General features: G+C 34.0%; 1 protein-coding gene across 20 annotated transcripts in view; it reads right to left on the reverse strand.

Moving 5' to 3' along the window:
• The window catches only part of Erc1 (ELKS/RAB6-interacting/CAST family member 1), a 1,605,700-nt gene that overhangs the window by 450,462 nt on the left and 1,139,447 nt on the right, over nucleotides 1-15,791 (reverse strand). For all 20 annotated transcript variants that reach the window (XM_048787497.1, XM_048787503.1, XM_048787498.1 and 17 more), the window contains exon 3: nucleotides 4,846-5,262. In XM_048787497.1, the coding sequence (XP_048643454.1) occupies nucleotides 4,846-5,262 (417 nt within the window). The remainder of the gene's footprint in view (nucleotides 1-4,845; nucleotides 5,263-15,791) is intronic.

The following is a 15,791-nucleotide window of genomic DNA, read 5'->3' on the forward strand; positions in this document are numbered from 1 at the left end:
ACCCTAAAATATCATTATAGCTTTAGATTATATCTTCTAGCAAACATGTTTAATTTTTTAAGGTTCTTGCTATGGTAATAAGTCTTAATTGTCAAGGATTTTATTAAAATCTTTTTGCTTACATTTTCTTCTAATGTTTTTATTTTTAAAAAATTAGCTCTTTAGGGGGCTGGGATTGTGGCTCAGCAGTAGAGCGCTCCCCTAGCACAGGCGAGACCAGGGTTCGATCCTCAGCACCACATAAAAATAAAGGCATTGTGTTGTGTCCCTCTACACCAAAAAAATAAACATTTTTTTTTTTTATTAGCTCTTTAGGGCTGGGGTTGTGGCTCAGTGGCAGAGCACTTGCCTCACGTATGTGAGGCACTGGGTTCGATCCTCAGCACCACATAAAAATAAGCAAACAAAATAAAGATATTATGTCCATGTATAACTAAAAAAGTATTTTTAAAAAATTACCTCTTTGGGGCTGGGCTTGTGGCTCAGCGGTAGAGCGCTTGCCTAGCATATGTCAGACCCTGGTTTAATCCTCGGCACCACGTAAAAATAAATAAATAAATAAATGTATAAAAAATTTGAAAGAATTTTTTAAAAATTAGCTCTTTATTTCATCTGGCATTTAATGTGGTATAACTAAGATGAGTGTTTTCCAAATGACAGCCATTATACTCAATTCATGTCATCTTTATATTAACTCTGGGTTCAATTCTGTTTCCTTGATATAGTTATCTACTTATGTGCCAGTTCCACACATTTTAATCCAATGGATCATGTATCATGATTTACTTAGGTAAGTCCACCTGCATTGTTCTCACAAATAAACTGCAAAACCATTCGGGCATGTTTCAAGAATATTCCCATTGCAGTTCTGCTACAGTTATAGATTTGGGGGAAGCTGACATATTTATATTAGTGTTTCTAACTATGCAATAATGAAAATTATGCTCCATCCTTTTCATTAATGATGCTATTTATTCAATTTTCTTATCTACCTAACATTTCCAAAATAATGTCAAATACTAATAAGAACAAACCTCTGTGACCACTTCCTAACTTCAGTAAGCATTTCCAGTATGTGATCATCAGTAAGCATAATACTGGCTATTAGTGTGAAATATGTGTTTTCAAAGTACATTTATTGTACTATTATTTATTTAAAACAGGATATAAAATATCATTCAATTATTACTTTATTAAGAGTTTATTTGAACTGATTGTCAAAATATATAACATTTTACAATAGTCAACAAACACCATGAGATTCTCTTTTCCTTTCACCTAAAACAAATAAAATTATGTATTAAGTCATCCTATCATTCCTGAAATAAACTCCTTTTGGTCATGTAGTATTTTCCTTTATCATAATGCTAACCCTATCTGCTAATATTTTATTATAATGTTCATATCTAAATATATAAGCAAAACTGGTTAGAAGGAGTTCGCCATTGTTGTTTCCTTTATTTTTCTATATGGGTCTCACTATGTTGCCCAGGCTGACCTCAAATCCTGGGATCAAGTAATCTTCCTGCCTCAGCTTCCTGAGTAGTTGGGACTATAGGTGCATATAACATAACTTTGGAGGTTTGGTTTTGACCTTTATCCATTTTGGGAGGAGGGAGTTATCCTTCTTTCTTTAAATAGATTTAATTATCTCTGCCAATATTTCAATTTATTCAACAAGCATTTATTAACAAATACTGTGGACTTGTCAGACACTGGCACTATACAGATAAAAAATGATTTGTGTTCCCATAAAACTCATATGTTGAAACCCTAAATCCTCAGTGTGATGGTAAGAGGAAAAGGGGTTAATTAGGCTTTGAGGATAATCCTATTCATGGGATTAGTGCCCTTATAAAAGGGACCTCTCTTGCCCTTTGTCACCATGTGAGAAGGGGGTCACAGGAAGATGACAGCAGTCTTAAGAGAGAGGAAACAGGTCCTCATCAGACACCTGTACCTTGATCTTGGACTCTCCAACCTCCAGAACTGTAAGAAACAAGTGTTGCTGTAAAAGCCACCCAATCTATAGTAATCTTTGTCATTGCAGCCAAGACTAAGAAAATATACAACCCTGGTACAAAATATTATGTGAACAACAATGAAGAAATACATACGGAAGTGTACATATGTATGATCAATACAATACCAAAGCTACAGAGGGAGACTTCACAGAATTAAAACCTAAAATCTTAAAGGCAAGTATGAGAAACAGAAAGGAGAATAAATATTCCAAAACTTTTTTGTGAAGAAATCATTTACACTTGCTCTCAAATAATTGTAAATAGTATGTTTACATTTCCCATAAGATGATGCTATGTTACTAATGGCAACCTGAAATTGTGTATTGGTATGATTATTAGCAAGGCCTACATTTCTTCCCACATTATGTACATAAGACTTAATATTTGTAGATTTTCTTGTTTTTAAAAACTCATCCTTAATTCTTGGGTTTTCCCACTACTCTTTCAAATTTACCGTATTTCTTATTGTTCCCTGTGGCTTTCTACAATCTTTAGCTATTCAGCATTTATGAACTCCAAAACTCAAAGAACTAGCACAGGCTGAAATATTCAGAACAAGACAAGCAGCAAAAATTTAACATTCACATTTCATCATGATGCTGGTATAGTTTTCATGTTGCATGGTCTCTTTGAGATTATGAGAATTTCTTCAACACTGATCTACAGCCAGGCTCTGATCTATCTTATTAAATTATAAAGTCTTGAATGTAAACTGAAAGAAACTCAGGATTTTTTGTAACATGGTATATGACAGAAAGTGTCCTCAGACAATACATTATGGTAATTTGAAGAGTGCAGTATGTACATAGCTGAGATTAATCACAAAACAGTACATATTGCTTGTAGTATAAAATGGCCCAACCACTCTAGAGGACAAGTGTATTCAAATTTTGAAAATGTACACACCATTTAAGCAAATTTCTTTCTATGAATTTACCCACCCCACCAAAAAAAAAAAAAATCAAAAAACATACATGGATATATAGTTAAGAATATTCATTCAGTGCATCAGTGTTTTATAATACTGAAAATTGCAAATTTTCAACAGGAAAAGATGTTCAAATAAATGCAATGGAATATTATAAAGTCATGTGAAATTACCAAAATCTGTAAGAAATGATGGAGAAAGATGGTCAAGGCAATTTATGAAAAAAAAAACATAAGACATCATATTATGCTTAGTTGTACTAAAACAGCAGGCATTAGTTAAATGTATATACTAATAAAAATTTTATTTATCTATAAAAGTTACATTTAAATAAATTTAAAATTAAGTTCCTCATTCACACTAGCCACATTTCAACCGCTTAAAGAGCCACATGCAGCTATTGGCTACCATTTCTGACAGAGCAGATATGGAATATTTTTACCATTATAGAAGTATTACTGAATAGAAAAAGAAACAGAAATAATGAAATAAACATATGTAGGAAAAAAATGACTATAGTGAAACATGAGGATTACAAATTGGAAGCCAACCTGGGCAAACTCAGATTCTTTATCAAAATAAAACATAACAAGGTCTTGGAATATACCTTAGTGGCAGAGCACCTCTGGGTTCAATCCAGTACAGGGGGGAAAAAAACTGGAAACATTGAAACAACAAATAACAACTTTTAGTTGTTAGTAATACGTTGGGTTTTTAAGTTTTTGCTCATCTTATTTTCTAAATTTAAAAATAATCAACTACAATGGATTTTCTATGTACTAAAATCAATTGTTTTAAAAAAAACAATGAAATTTTTAAAAATAAAATGCCCCAGCTGTAAATAAAGATTGCAGATTAATTTTTTTCTTTTTTTACAAAAGGGGAAATTATGGAACAAACTACAAACTTAGAGAAGTATTTTTTCAATTACTACTTTGCTGCTTTGAAAATGTCTTTTTTAAAAATATTTTTTTAATTGTCAATGGACCTTTTTTTCTATTTATTTAAATGTGGTACTGAGAATCAAACCCAGTGCCTCACACATGCTAGGCAAGCACACTACCACTGACCCACAATCCCAGCCCATATATCATTTTTTTAAATCTCTTTCTTTGCAATTTATTTAAAAAGGGATTACTGAGACCCACTAACAAAGTTTGGGGATTTTGCCCTGTATCCAAATGTGAGTTATCCTAAATCTGACCATAAGTTATTATAGCTATTAATTTATTTTAACGTAAGATGAATTCTTCTTATGCTTCCTTAAAATGAAGCATTACCTAGAAAAGTGAAAAAATATCAATAGTCACACATATCAGCTCAAATCTGAGTTTCCTCTCAAAAAATAAGTAAGAGTGTGTCTCTGTGTCATTCTTTCCATCTGAGCCTCCATGGTAGCAAATGATTTTTATCTCACATCTTTTATAGCAAGGCAACAGTTTCCATGGAAACCACAAGGCAAACATCCACTACTGCTTCCAAGGACATTGTAAATACACGTAAACTAAGGTACCAGCTTACTTTCTCTTATTAATATTTTAAAATTCAACAATAGTTAGCTACTGCTTTTGTTGTGTTGTCTCTGTGAATAAATCTATAGGTAAGTAATTCTATGCCCCTCAAGCATCAACCAGCATCTAGAAATCAGGTATGTGTGCGGTGAAGGGCAGGAGATTCCAGAAAGCTGTGGAGCCAGCATGTATTCCAGATGATGTCATCTCTTACAAGTAAGACAGCAAATCAGAATAGAAATCAGTGAAGCACTTAAACAAAAAAGACAAAACCCCCTTCTAATAGCATGGTAGAGCATATAAATTTAACTAGGCCAAGAAGCTGATTAAAATAAGGGGGAAAAGGCAAAAATAAATCACAACCGAAGAAGTGGTCACTCACCTCTCTCAACATATTGTTTTCTTTTTCCTTCTGTTCCAAAAGGCTTTCTAGGTGGTGGACATGCATCTCTGCCTCTGCCAGCCGTCTTGTTCTTTCATGGTCTTCCTCAGTAGCCTTGGCAGACAGACCTTTGCTCTGCAACATCTCCAAAAGCTTCTTAATGGACTCATCCCTAGCATTTAAGGTTTGCTTCTGCGTCTCAATACGAAGCTCCATTTCCTCCAGGGTCTTTCGTAGAAGGAACAGCTCTTTGGCCTGCCGCTCATGCTCAGCATGCAGCCTCTGGAAGTTCTCCTCTGTCAGCTCTGCCACACAAGGTTCACCTGTCCTACTGCTACTGTCTTGCTGAAACAACTGATTCAGGTCCCTCTGGATTCGCAATTCATCCTGGAGAGCCTGGATTGTCATCTGCATGTGCTAGAACCAAGACAAAAAGAAAAACCCAAATCAGCTTTCCCTCTCAAGTAGCAAAAACAGAGCAGCTTGGGAGGAGCTGAAAATAGCTACAAGGTCTGCCTTCAGCAAATCAGGATTCAACTTATTCTGTTTTACCACTGAGCCACATCGATAGCCCTTTTTATTTTGAGACAGGGTCTTGTTACATTACCAGACTGGCCTCAAACTGCTCAGCCTCCAGAGTCACTGGGATTACAGGTGTATGACTCTGCAACCGGCTCCAACAGGTGTACTATTAATTTCGATTTTCTGACAAGGACAATGAGCTTAGGGAGGTTTAAGTAACCTAAGAACACATGGTGACAGAACTGGCTTCAGAGAATCAGTATCTTAATACATCTTTTTATTTTAAAGATCTATTTTTTAGTTATAGGTGGACACAATATCTATTTTATTTTTACGTGGTGCTGAGGATCAAACCCAGTGCTTCACACATGTTAGCTAGTTAATACATCTTTTGATTGAGAATCTTGATCTTCTACAGTTGTTAAAAAATCTTTAAAATATGCTGGCATTTAAATGCATTTTAAGAATCATATTCATAAATTAAAATTAAAATACCTAATAATTTATAATAAGTTTATTCTTGGTAAGAAAAAGTAGTGCTTTTTAAGCATTAGAAGACTACTTGCTAATAAAATAATACCCCAGCTGGAAACTATTTTAAAAAGCTGATGTCTTTGCATTAATAACAAAAAACTGGGGGTTGGGGTTGTTGCTCTGTCACAGAGCACTTGCTTATTGTGCCAAGGCCTGGTTTCAAGCTTCCAACAAAGTACTGCAAAAAATAAATAATACCCTCTAACCCTCCCCTATTCTTCCCTTTAAAAGTCACCATAACATTGTGAAAAGAAAAATTAAAAGAGTTCAAAAAATATTTGTAACATACACAGGAAGTAAAAGATTATTTTCCTAACATAAAGATGTCTTAAAATAGATTTTTTAAAAAATGTCCCAGTAATAAAATGGGGAAGGACAAGAACAGCTGAGTCACAAGAGGGAATACATAGTGCTAGTAGATATGTAAATAGATATTCAGCCTTTCTTACAATAAAAAAAAAATGTAAAAAAATAAAATAAAAAAGAAATTAAAATAACCAGTCAAAAGTATGGGGAAATGAGACTGAGTGCTGTGGTGCAGGCCTGTAATCCCAGCTGCTCAGAAGGCTGAGGTGAGAGGATGGCAAGTTCAAAGCCAGCCTCAGCAACTTAGTGAGACCCTGTCTCAAAATAAAAAATAAACAGAGCTGAGGTTAAGTGGCTCAGTAGTTAAGTGCCCTTGGGTTCAGTCCCCAGTAATCACCCCCATGCACCCCGCTCCAAAAAAAAGTATGGGGAAATGAAATGGCTATTTGTAGACATTGCATGGTGGAAGTTTAAATCTGTAAAGGCACTTTGAGAAATAATTTGTATGCCCAAATTGAAATTGTGCATACTTTAATCCATCATTTACATCTTTGCCAATTTATCCTCAAGAAGAGTTTGGATATGTGTACAAAGATAGGTGTACAAAAGTACCATTCACAATAGTGAAGAATATTTATTAGTAGTTATAAATAAAATAATTTAATATCCGTAAGTAGAATTCTATGCAAATATCTTCCCAATTTTTTACTGAGGTAAAATACATATAGCATAATATTTATCATTTTAACTATATTCAAGTATGCAGTTTAGTGGCATTAAGTACATTTATATTGCTATAAAATCATCACTACCATCCAATTTGCAAAATTGATATTCTAACCAATTACACCAGAACTCCACATTCCCTTCTCCTCTTAGCCTTCTAGCAGCACTATTCTACTTTCTATTTTCATAAATTTGACTATTCTAGACAATCATGGAAGTGGAATCTATAGTTTGTGTCTATGATTGTATCTCATGTCACCTAGCCTAATGTCCTCAAGGTTCATCTGTGTTGTGGCATATATCATAATTTTTTCCTTTTTAAGGCTGAAAAACATGTAGGCATTTTTTAAAAATATTTTTGAATGAGTAAAATATATTCAAATGACTCAAAATTGAAGAGTTGAGGGGAGGAGGAGATGGGGTGTGACTGCTAATGGTCAAGGATTATTGGTGACAAAATGTTCTAGAAGTAGGTAGGGTGACTGGTGTAAAACATTTAACATGCCGAAAGCCACTAAATTGTATACTTTGAACAGGTGAACTTTATGGTATGGGAATTCATATCTAAAAAAGCTGTTTTTAAAAAAAGCTCAAGAGGAATAAAATAAGCACATTAAAATGTTTTTAGAAATTTCCCCTCAATTATTCTAGTTTTTTAAAAAATGAAAATTACTTGGGGGGGGGGGGCTGGGTTTGTGGCTCAGTGGTATAGAGTACTTGCCTAGAACAAGTTAGGTACTAGATTCGATCCTCAGCATCACATAAAAATAAATAAACAAAATAAAAATATTGTGTCTATCTATAACTAAATAAAATAAAAATAATTTTTTTAGTTGTAGATGAACATAGTACCTTTATTTTATTTATTTATTTTTATGTAGTGCTAAGAATCAAACCCAGGGCCTCGCATGTGCTAGGTGAGCACTCTACCATTGAGCCACAAACCTAGCCCTGTATACTCATTTTAAAATCAAAATTGGGATCATCCTATACTTGTAAGGCATGTCCTCTACCACTGAGCTACAGCCTCAGCCCCTATAATCTGTGTTTTTATACTTAAAGATTATATATTGTGACCATAGATTTTGTTAATAAATATAAACCTAAATTGTTCTTAATTTATGCAAAGTATTAAATTCTGTAGACTAGTTTCTTTCAGTGGACTGTGAGGACTATTTTGGTTTGAGTGCCAGTTCTGTCACCATGTAATTCTCTGAAGCCTAGTTTCTTTCTTTACCCTCTAAAGTTACTTTTCTTAGTGAATTTATGCCAAAAAAAAAAAAAATGAGAAGTTCAATAACAAAACTGATTTCTAGGTATAACCATTCCTCCTTTTTTGAATATTTATCATTAATTCACAGAAGCCAGGAGAAGTATATGTTGGCTAAGGCTAATAGTGTCACACATTGACACATATGATTAAATCTAGCGTGGCAATTTTTTGATGAAGAAAATACAAACTACTGATGTGTCTATGAAGCTCTGCTCCCACCCAGTTCACTATAAATTTAAAACAATGCTCTGATGGGTGGCCTAGAAGGCAATTTTCTCCTCAAATCAGCATTCTCTCTTTAGGCTACAATCACGCTAGATTTATAAAAATTCCTGCCAACTGCTTTGGAAGATAAAAAAAGAAATAGGCTAAAAGCCAGGCTACTCCTTCTCTAGCATGTTCACAAGAAGATAAAATGAGCATACTCACAAACTTCATATACATTTAAACAGATTCACTGATTTTAGTGGAAAGATCTCTGAGGAGAATTTCTATTCCAGAATTCTGCTCCTGACACTGCAAAATTATCTTACACTCCAAATTTTATAACACCCTACTAGTCTACTTTTCATTCTAAACTTAGCTTAATAAAACACTTAAATGTAAAACACTAAAATTTACTCTAAGGATTATGCTACTATTACACCAAGCTGGACCTCAGTGAAATGGGAGGATTCTGAGAATAACAACAGTGAAAATTCTTCAATACCTGACAGGGACCTATGACTTTTATTAGAAAAATTATCATGATTTTCTCTTTCTTTCACATTATAATTTTTATCTATTTAACTTCCCAATCAAACTACATGCCTTTTGAGGGTATTAACTCCTACTTGCATTTGTGTCCTCACCATATGGCACCATGCCTGGTACACAGATGGTCCTCAAAAAAAAAATTTTTTTTTTTAGTATTTGCTGAATCAATGAACTAATGGGATTGTTTTAATTTAGTTGTTTTTTGCCTATTTAACCTTTCTACCTTCCTAACTATACTGATAAGTATTGTCAGACTTAGGATGTTTTAGGAATAACATTCTGTTCACATCTCCTGTACATCTACTTATACTCTTTAATATGTTGCCTGTTCTTTACTCTCCATCATAAGGCTATAAATTGGTTTGAATTGGTTTCCAGGAATTTTATTACACTGAGATTATTCATCCATAGTTCTCCTGCTTCAAAAGACAAGAGACATACCAATGATGTCTCCTTTCCTACTCTTTAACTACAGAGAAGAAACAGAATGGAGCTGCAACAAATCACAGAAGGCATCATACAACTAAGATGACTATATATACACTGCTTTGCCACAAAAGTTATGAGATTCAATTCTGTAGCTTTCTTAGAAGTTGGTTCAATTTAACCAGCATACTACTGTGGGGATGAGAAAGAAAGAACAGGAAAAAGGAAGGAAGGATTTTGTGAAGAGAAGCACTGAAACAAAGTAGTATCCCAAACCATACATCACAATAGTAAAAATATATTAAGCAATGCCAAGATTAAAGAGACTCATTCATTAAAAATAACATCAATTATTACTTTCTAAAAATGTTAAAACTAAAATTAATCACCAATCCGATTTCATAACAACCATGTCCTTAGTAATTAGCTTGAGAATGCTGTTGGTAATAAGCAATGGGAGGAATTACAAGGGTCTATAAAGTTACTGTTCATTCTAGCACCGTTTTCTTTTCTTTCTTGGTGCTGAGAATCAAACTTAATAGAACATATTAAGTTCTACCACTGTGCTATACCCACCAGCCCCCCAAAAATATTTTCTTGCTTCACACTCTAACCCCAAAGTTTCAAGCATCTGTAACAGAGGTAAGTGAGGTATACAAAATTTCCAAATTTGGTCACTGAAATAATAGTATATAAATCAACAATGAGAAAGAAAGGCAGAGAAAAGGAAGGTTAGGTGGTAAGAATGAGCTATGAAAGCATTAACAGCTCATCTTGGCAATGCTGTTACTGCGAATGGATTTTGCTGAATGAACACAGATTGGAGGGAAGAGGCTTGGCTATCTGAGGGGAGTCCCTGCTGACACTCAGCTGTAGCATATATCGTACAGCCTACAAGGGCCAATTTATGTCAAGCAGAGCTGTATCACCACTGAATTTACTGTGTGCTCAAAGCTCATCACCAAGTTATGGAACTTTTTCCGCCAAATCCCATCCCCACTACCACCTTTCCTTCAGAGTAAAAGAAGAAGCAAGGACCAGTACAGAGTTCATAACCTTACAGTCTCAAAAAAGCACTAATGCACAGTACTATTGTTTTAGGTGCATTCACATAAACTATCACTAAAATCAGCAGCAGCAGCATTTAAATTAAGATGAAACTAAATTATTTATATCAATAATTATCTCTGGGGAAGAAATTACAAAAAGTATATATAAAGAGTATCTGTAAATCAGAATTATTTAAAATTATTCACATTTTTAAGACTTAGCACTTTTAGTAACATGCTTTCTTATAAAACTCAAATCTAGCTATTAGACTAATCCAAATGAAAGTCACTACACAAAGTAGCTGACAGATTTTAACAAGTAATCCACTGCAAAAGATTAACTGATTCCAGATCAGCAACATCGTAATTTACAAGTGTGTTTTTCAGTATACTGTACTGTATATATCCCTGCAACATAAGTAAAATATAAGTAGCCTGACTAGTACACAAAAGAAAATGTCAGCTAGTTCTTCTAATGTTGAAATTCTAGTGTAGAGCAACTAGAGGCTAAAAGGTATATATGAACAGTCTTATAAATTTTGTCCAAAATGTATTTCATTAAAAGTATTGGGACTCAGGGTGTAGCTCAGGATTGAAGTGCTTGCCTAACATGCAGGAGGCTCCTGGGTTTAATCCCCAGCACCACAAAAGGAAAAACAAAAAAAGTATTATTTACAAATATAAATCAATCAACCTACCTCATTCCACAACCACAGAGATGTTCCCCTCCTCATGAAATTATCCTACTCCAACCAAAGAACTTCAGTCTTCAACTTCCAATATTTCATGTTTTTTTTCATATTATAAACCATGGCTTTCAAGTTCAAGGCTAGGCTAGAAAACTTTGCAAGAGCCTGTCTCAAAATTTTTAAAAAAGCCAGGCACATGTCTATAATCCCGACCTCTCCGGAGGCTGAGACAGGAGGATAGTGAGTTCAAAGCCAGCCTGAGCAAAGCGTGAGGCACTAAGCAACTCAGTGAGAATATGTCTCTAAATTAAAAAATATAAAACAATAGGGCTGGGATGTGGCTCAGTGGTTGAGTGCCCCTGAGCTCAATCCCCAGTACCCAACCCCAAAAAAAACAAACAAAACAAAAAAAATTTTAAAAGGTAGAGCATCACTGGTTCAAGCCTCAATACCTTAAAAAAAAAAAAAAAAAGTGTCACAGATCCACTACCACTCACTGCTGATCCCACAGCATTCCCTTTTTACGCTATTCTATCACCAATCTTCCAACCACTAACCATCAATCTCATCTTTTTCAAGTGCTTTTTTTAATCTTATTTTACCTTATTATCTCCCCCTTATTATCTATTACCTTATTATCTCCCTATATGTTCTCTACTGATAAAACACATTTTCAGATGTAGATATCACAGAAGTCTCTTCAGATCTTCACTGCTTCTACCTACATCTTCTAATATGTTGCCAATTCTTTGGCCTCAAAACAATAGTTTTGAATTACTTAAGCAAATCATTTGCTTCCCAAGACCTGTTTCTTCACCTATAAAAAGGGGCTGAATTCAGTATCTGTCAAACTTGCTCAGAGTTTAGTCAGTAGATATACATCAACTTCCACTCTTTGTTCCAAGCAAAGTTGTGTTCCTTTTCTTTGTTTTACAGATTTAATTTAGACTAGTAATTGTCAGTCCTATCACATATTTGAATAACCTGGAAGGTTTCAGGACATTCCAGAGCCCAGGCATCAATTCCTCAGAGATTCTGATTTGACTGGTCTGGGGCCAACTTAGCTAAGAGTTTAGCTTTCTTTTTCTTTTTTTTTTTTTTAAACTACATAAGACATAGTTGGACAAGGATTGTGGCTCAGAGGTAGAATGCTTGCCTAGCACATGCAAGGCCCTGAGTTCCATACTCAGCACCATGTAACAAAAAATAAATAAAATAAGAGTATTGTGTCCAACTACAACTAAAAAAATAAATATTAAAGAAAAAACACATGGTTGATAATTCCAAATTCTGAAAAACACTGGCTACAATTCTTGGTGCTGCATTCATGTCCTACAAATCCATGTGGCACCTGAACCTAGATTCCTTACAAAGGTCCAAATTCTGAAATCTAAGACTTTTTTTGCAAACCACTAGAAATCTCACCAGTAAACTTAGAATGCACACGACTGTTTTTAGTTTTTATTTATCCTACTGTAAATATTTATACCTATCACAGAACAAATAAACAAAAGAAAAAACCATAGGATTACATTTATGTACAAACTTTATAGTGTTAGGAATCAGGATGGTGCTAGGGGAAATAACCAGAAGAGGTCACAAAGGGGTAATTCTGATTGTTGATAATAAGATATTTTTTCATCTGGGTGTTACATCTAAGTGAATATTCACATTGTAAAAACTCAAAGTATATGCACTTAGGATTTGTGTGCTCACTATTTATGCTATATTTCAATGTGAATTTTACTTTAAAAATTGTATGATACCATATTTACAAGAATAAATCAACATGTTCTGTTTTTCTCTGTAAGCTCTATTAAATTTTATTTCTCTGCAAGCTCTATTAAATTTATTTCACAGAAGTGGGCCCAACAGACCAAATGCATTTGGAGTTTAATTGAGATAACCGGGCAGTTGCAGGAGGCCCTGTTAACTAATTGATTAAGCTATAAACAATTAACTAGATAAGGTATAAACAGCTGACTGGTTGACAAACTAAGCTGCAGCCAACTTTTCTATGCATCTTCCATTTTCTATAAATACTGACAGATCAAGTTGTTGGCTGGAGTTCTCAGAACCTGCTCTGGTCTGTGAGCTGCTCAATTCATGAACTGGTCTTGTTTTGGTTTTGTTTTGTTTTGTACAAGTAAACTCTACTAAATTTAATTAATTTAATTCTAAGAAAATCTCCTTTTAAAACCTCTTTCACATATCTCTACCTCTGGCTCACTATCTCCATCTTCATCTATCTTTCTCTATCATCTCTTTCTAATACCTTTCTAATACCTCAGACAACAATTTCAAAAAAGAAATGCCAGGCTGGAGTTGTGGCTCAATGGTAGAGCACTTGCCTAGCACAGGTTAAGGCACCGGGTTCGATCCTCAGCACCACATAAAACTAAATAAATAAAAATAAGGCATTGTGTCCACCTGCAATTAAAAAGATACTTTTTAAAAAAAGAAAGAAATGCTATCATTGGGGCTGGGGTTGTGGCTCAGGGTAGAGTGCTTGCCTCACATTGGGAAGCACTAGGTTCAATTCTCAGCACCGCATATAAATAAATGAATAAAATAAAGGTCCGCCAACACTAAAAAATATTTTTAAAAAAGAAATGCTAATCATTGACCTTTTATAAATATTTTTGTTCTTGTTGATAGACCTTTATTTTATTTATTTATTCATATGTGGTGCTGAGAATTGAACCCAGTGCCTCACACATTCCAGGGAAGCACTCTACCACTGAGCCACAACCTCAGCTCTATCATTGACTTTTTGCTAATAATTTGAAGGCTTAAATAAAACAGAAAAATTGCTAGAAAAATAAAATTTACCCAAAATCACTAAAGGAAAAACAGTAAGTAAATATATACCTAGAGACTGAATTAGAAGTTTAAGTCTTTCCCAAAAAAGAAAACACCAGGAACAGGCAATTTTCCTAGCAAATTTCTAGCAAAAAACATGTAATTCCAGGTTAATACAAACTTTTCAAGAAAATAGGAGTAAAAATCCCCACCAGATTTTGAGACTGGGATATCTGATACCAAAACAGAAAAGTGGCAGCAGAAAGCCAGGTACTGCCAATGTTGCTAAGGAAAACATGCAAATGAAGAACAAAAACCCTAACAAAATTCAGCAGTAGTTTAAAAAAAAAACCATCGCATCTACATTAGAGAAATGTCTTTCTAGAATACAAGGTTTAACTTCATCGTGTTAACAAATTAGAACAGGAAACCATATAGTTATCTCAACAAACACTGAAAAACACACACAAAAAAATCAATATCCATTTATGATTTAACAAAGAAAACCCTCTCCAAACAGGACTATAAGGGATGTTCACTAACCCAATGAAGAGTATCTCCCAAAAACCTACAATATGAGAGAAATATCAGAAGAATCCATTTTAAAATCTGGAATGAGAGAAGGGTATCTGCTATCAGCATTAACATGAACATTCTTCTAGAGTTGCTAACCAATGAAATAATATAAGGAAGCAGAGGCACAGAGACCCAGGAGGCTGAGGCAGGAGGATTACAAGTTAAAGGTCAGCCTGGGCAACATAGCAAGACACTATATCAAATATAAAAATTTCTTTAAAGGGCTGGGAGTGTAGCTCAGTGCTTGCCTGGCATACATAAGGCTCTGAGTTTAATCTGCAGTACAACAAAAATAAAAAGAGAAAAGGGAAAACAAGGTATCCAAAATTAAAAGAAGGAAACAATCTTTCTACAGAGTTTGCATGATGAACATACAGGAGAAATTACTAACAATATACCTATATCTTTAAGCATTCAGCAAGACTGGTAAATATAAGACCAAAATGTAAACATAATTAAATTTTTCCAATAGGAACTAATACTTTAAAAGTATAATTAATAGAGAAAGAAAGAAAAACTTGGTAAGAATGAAAAGGTACCTAGGATTTAAAACAAGAACAAAAAAGGTACTGTTTTGGGCCAGGGGTGTGGCTCAGTAGTAGAACATTTACCTTGCATGTATCAGACCCTGGATTCCATTCCCAATACCACAACACAAATAACCAATGCTTTTATACATAAAATTATAAAATGTTCTTGAAAGTAAAGCAGAATATAAATATTTGTACACAATTTTAATATTTTCCATGGCAACCATCAAATAAGATGTGTCTACCATTTTTTTTAGAGAGAGAATTTTTTAATATTTATTTTTTAGTTTTCAGTGGACACAACATCTTTATTTTATTTTTATGTGATGCTGAGGATTGAACCCAGCACCCCGCACATGCCACACGAGTGCGCTACTGCCTGAGCCACATCCCCAGGCACCTAACATTCTTTTGCATGTGATTTTGTAAAGCATCTACATTCTCTTGTAAGTAGATAAAAGAGCATCACAAAAAAATTACTGAAGAAAATTTTTGAAAAATGAACAACAGAAACTGTACATAAGTTTACTTCATGTTGTAGCAGCATTATTGTGAGTAATAGGAATACCACATGTAAAGGAAAATAAATTTACTTTTCAGACCCCACCAAAACTATCATATGAACTACAATATCTGTATTTGCTACCATTACTTCAAAATAAAAAATAAATATTTGTCTCCTGCTGTTTCTTTTTATTTCTTTCTTTCTTTCTTTCTTTCTTTTTTTTTTTTTTTTTTTTTTTTTTTTTTTTTTTTT

Source organism: Marmota marmota, unplaced genomic scaffold (assembly GCF_001458135.2).
Source record: "Marmota marmota marmota unplaced genomic scaffold, marMar, whole genome shotgun sequence".
Taxonomy (NCBI): Eukaryota; Metazoa; Chordata; class Mammalia; order Rodentia; family Sciuridae; genus Marmota; species Marmota marmota.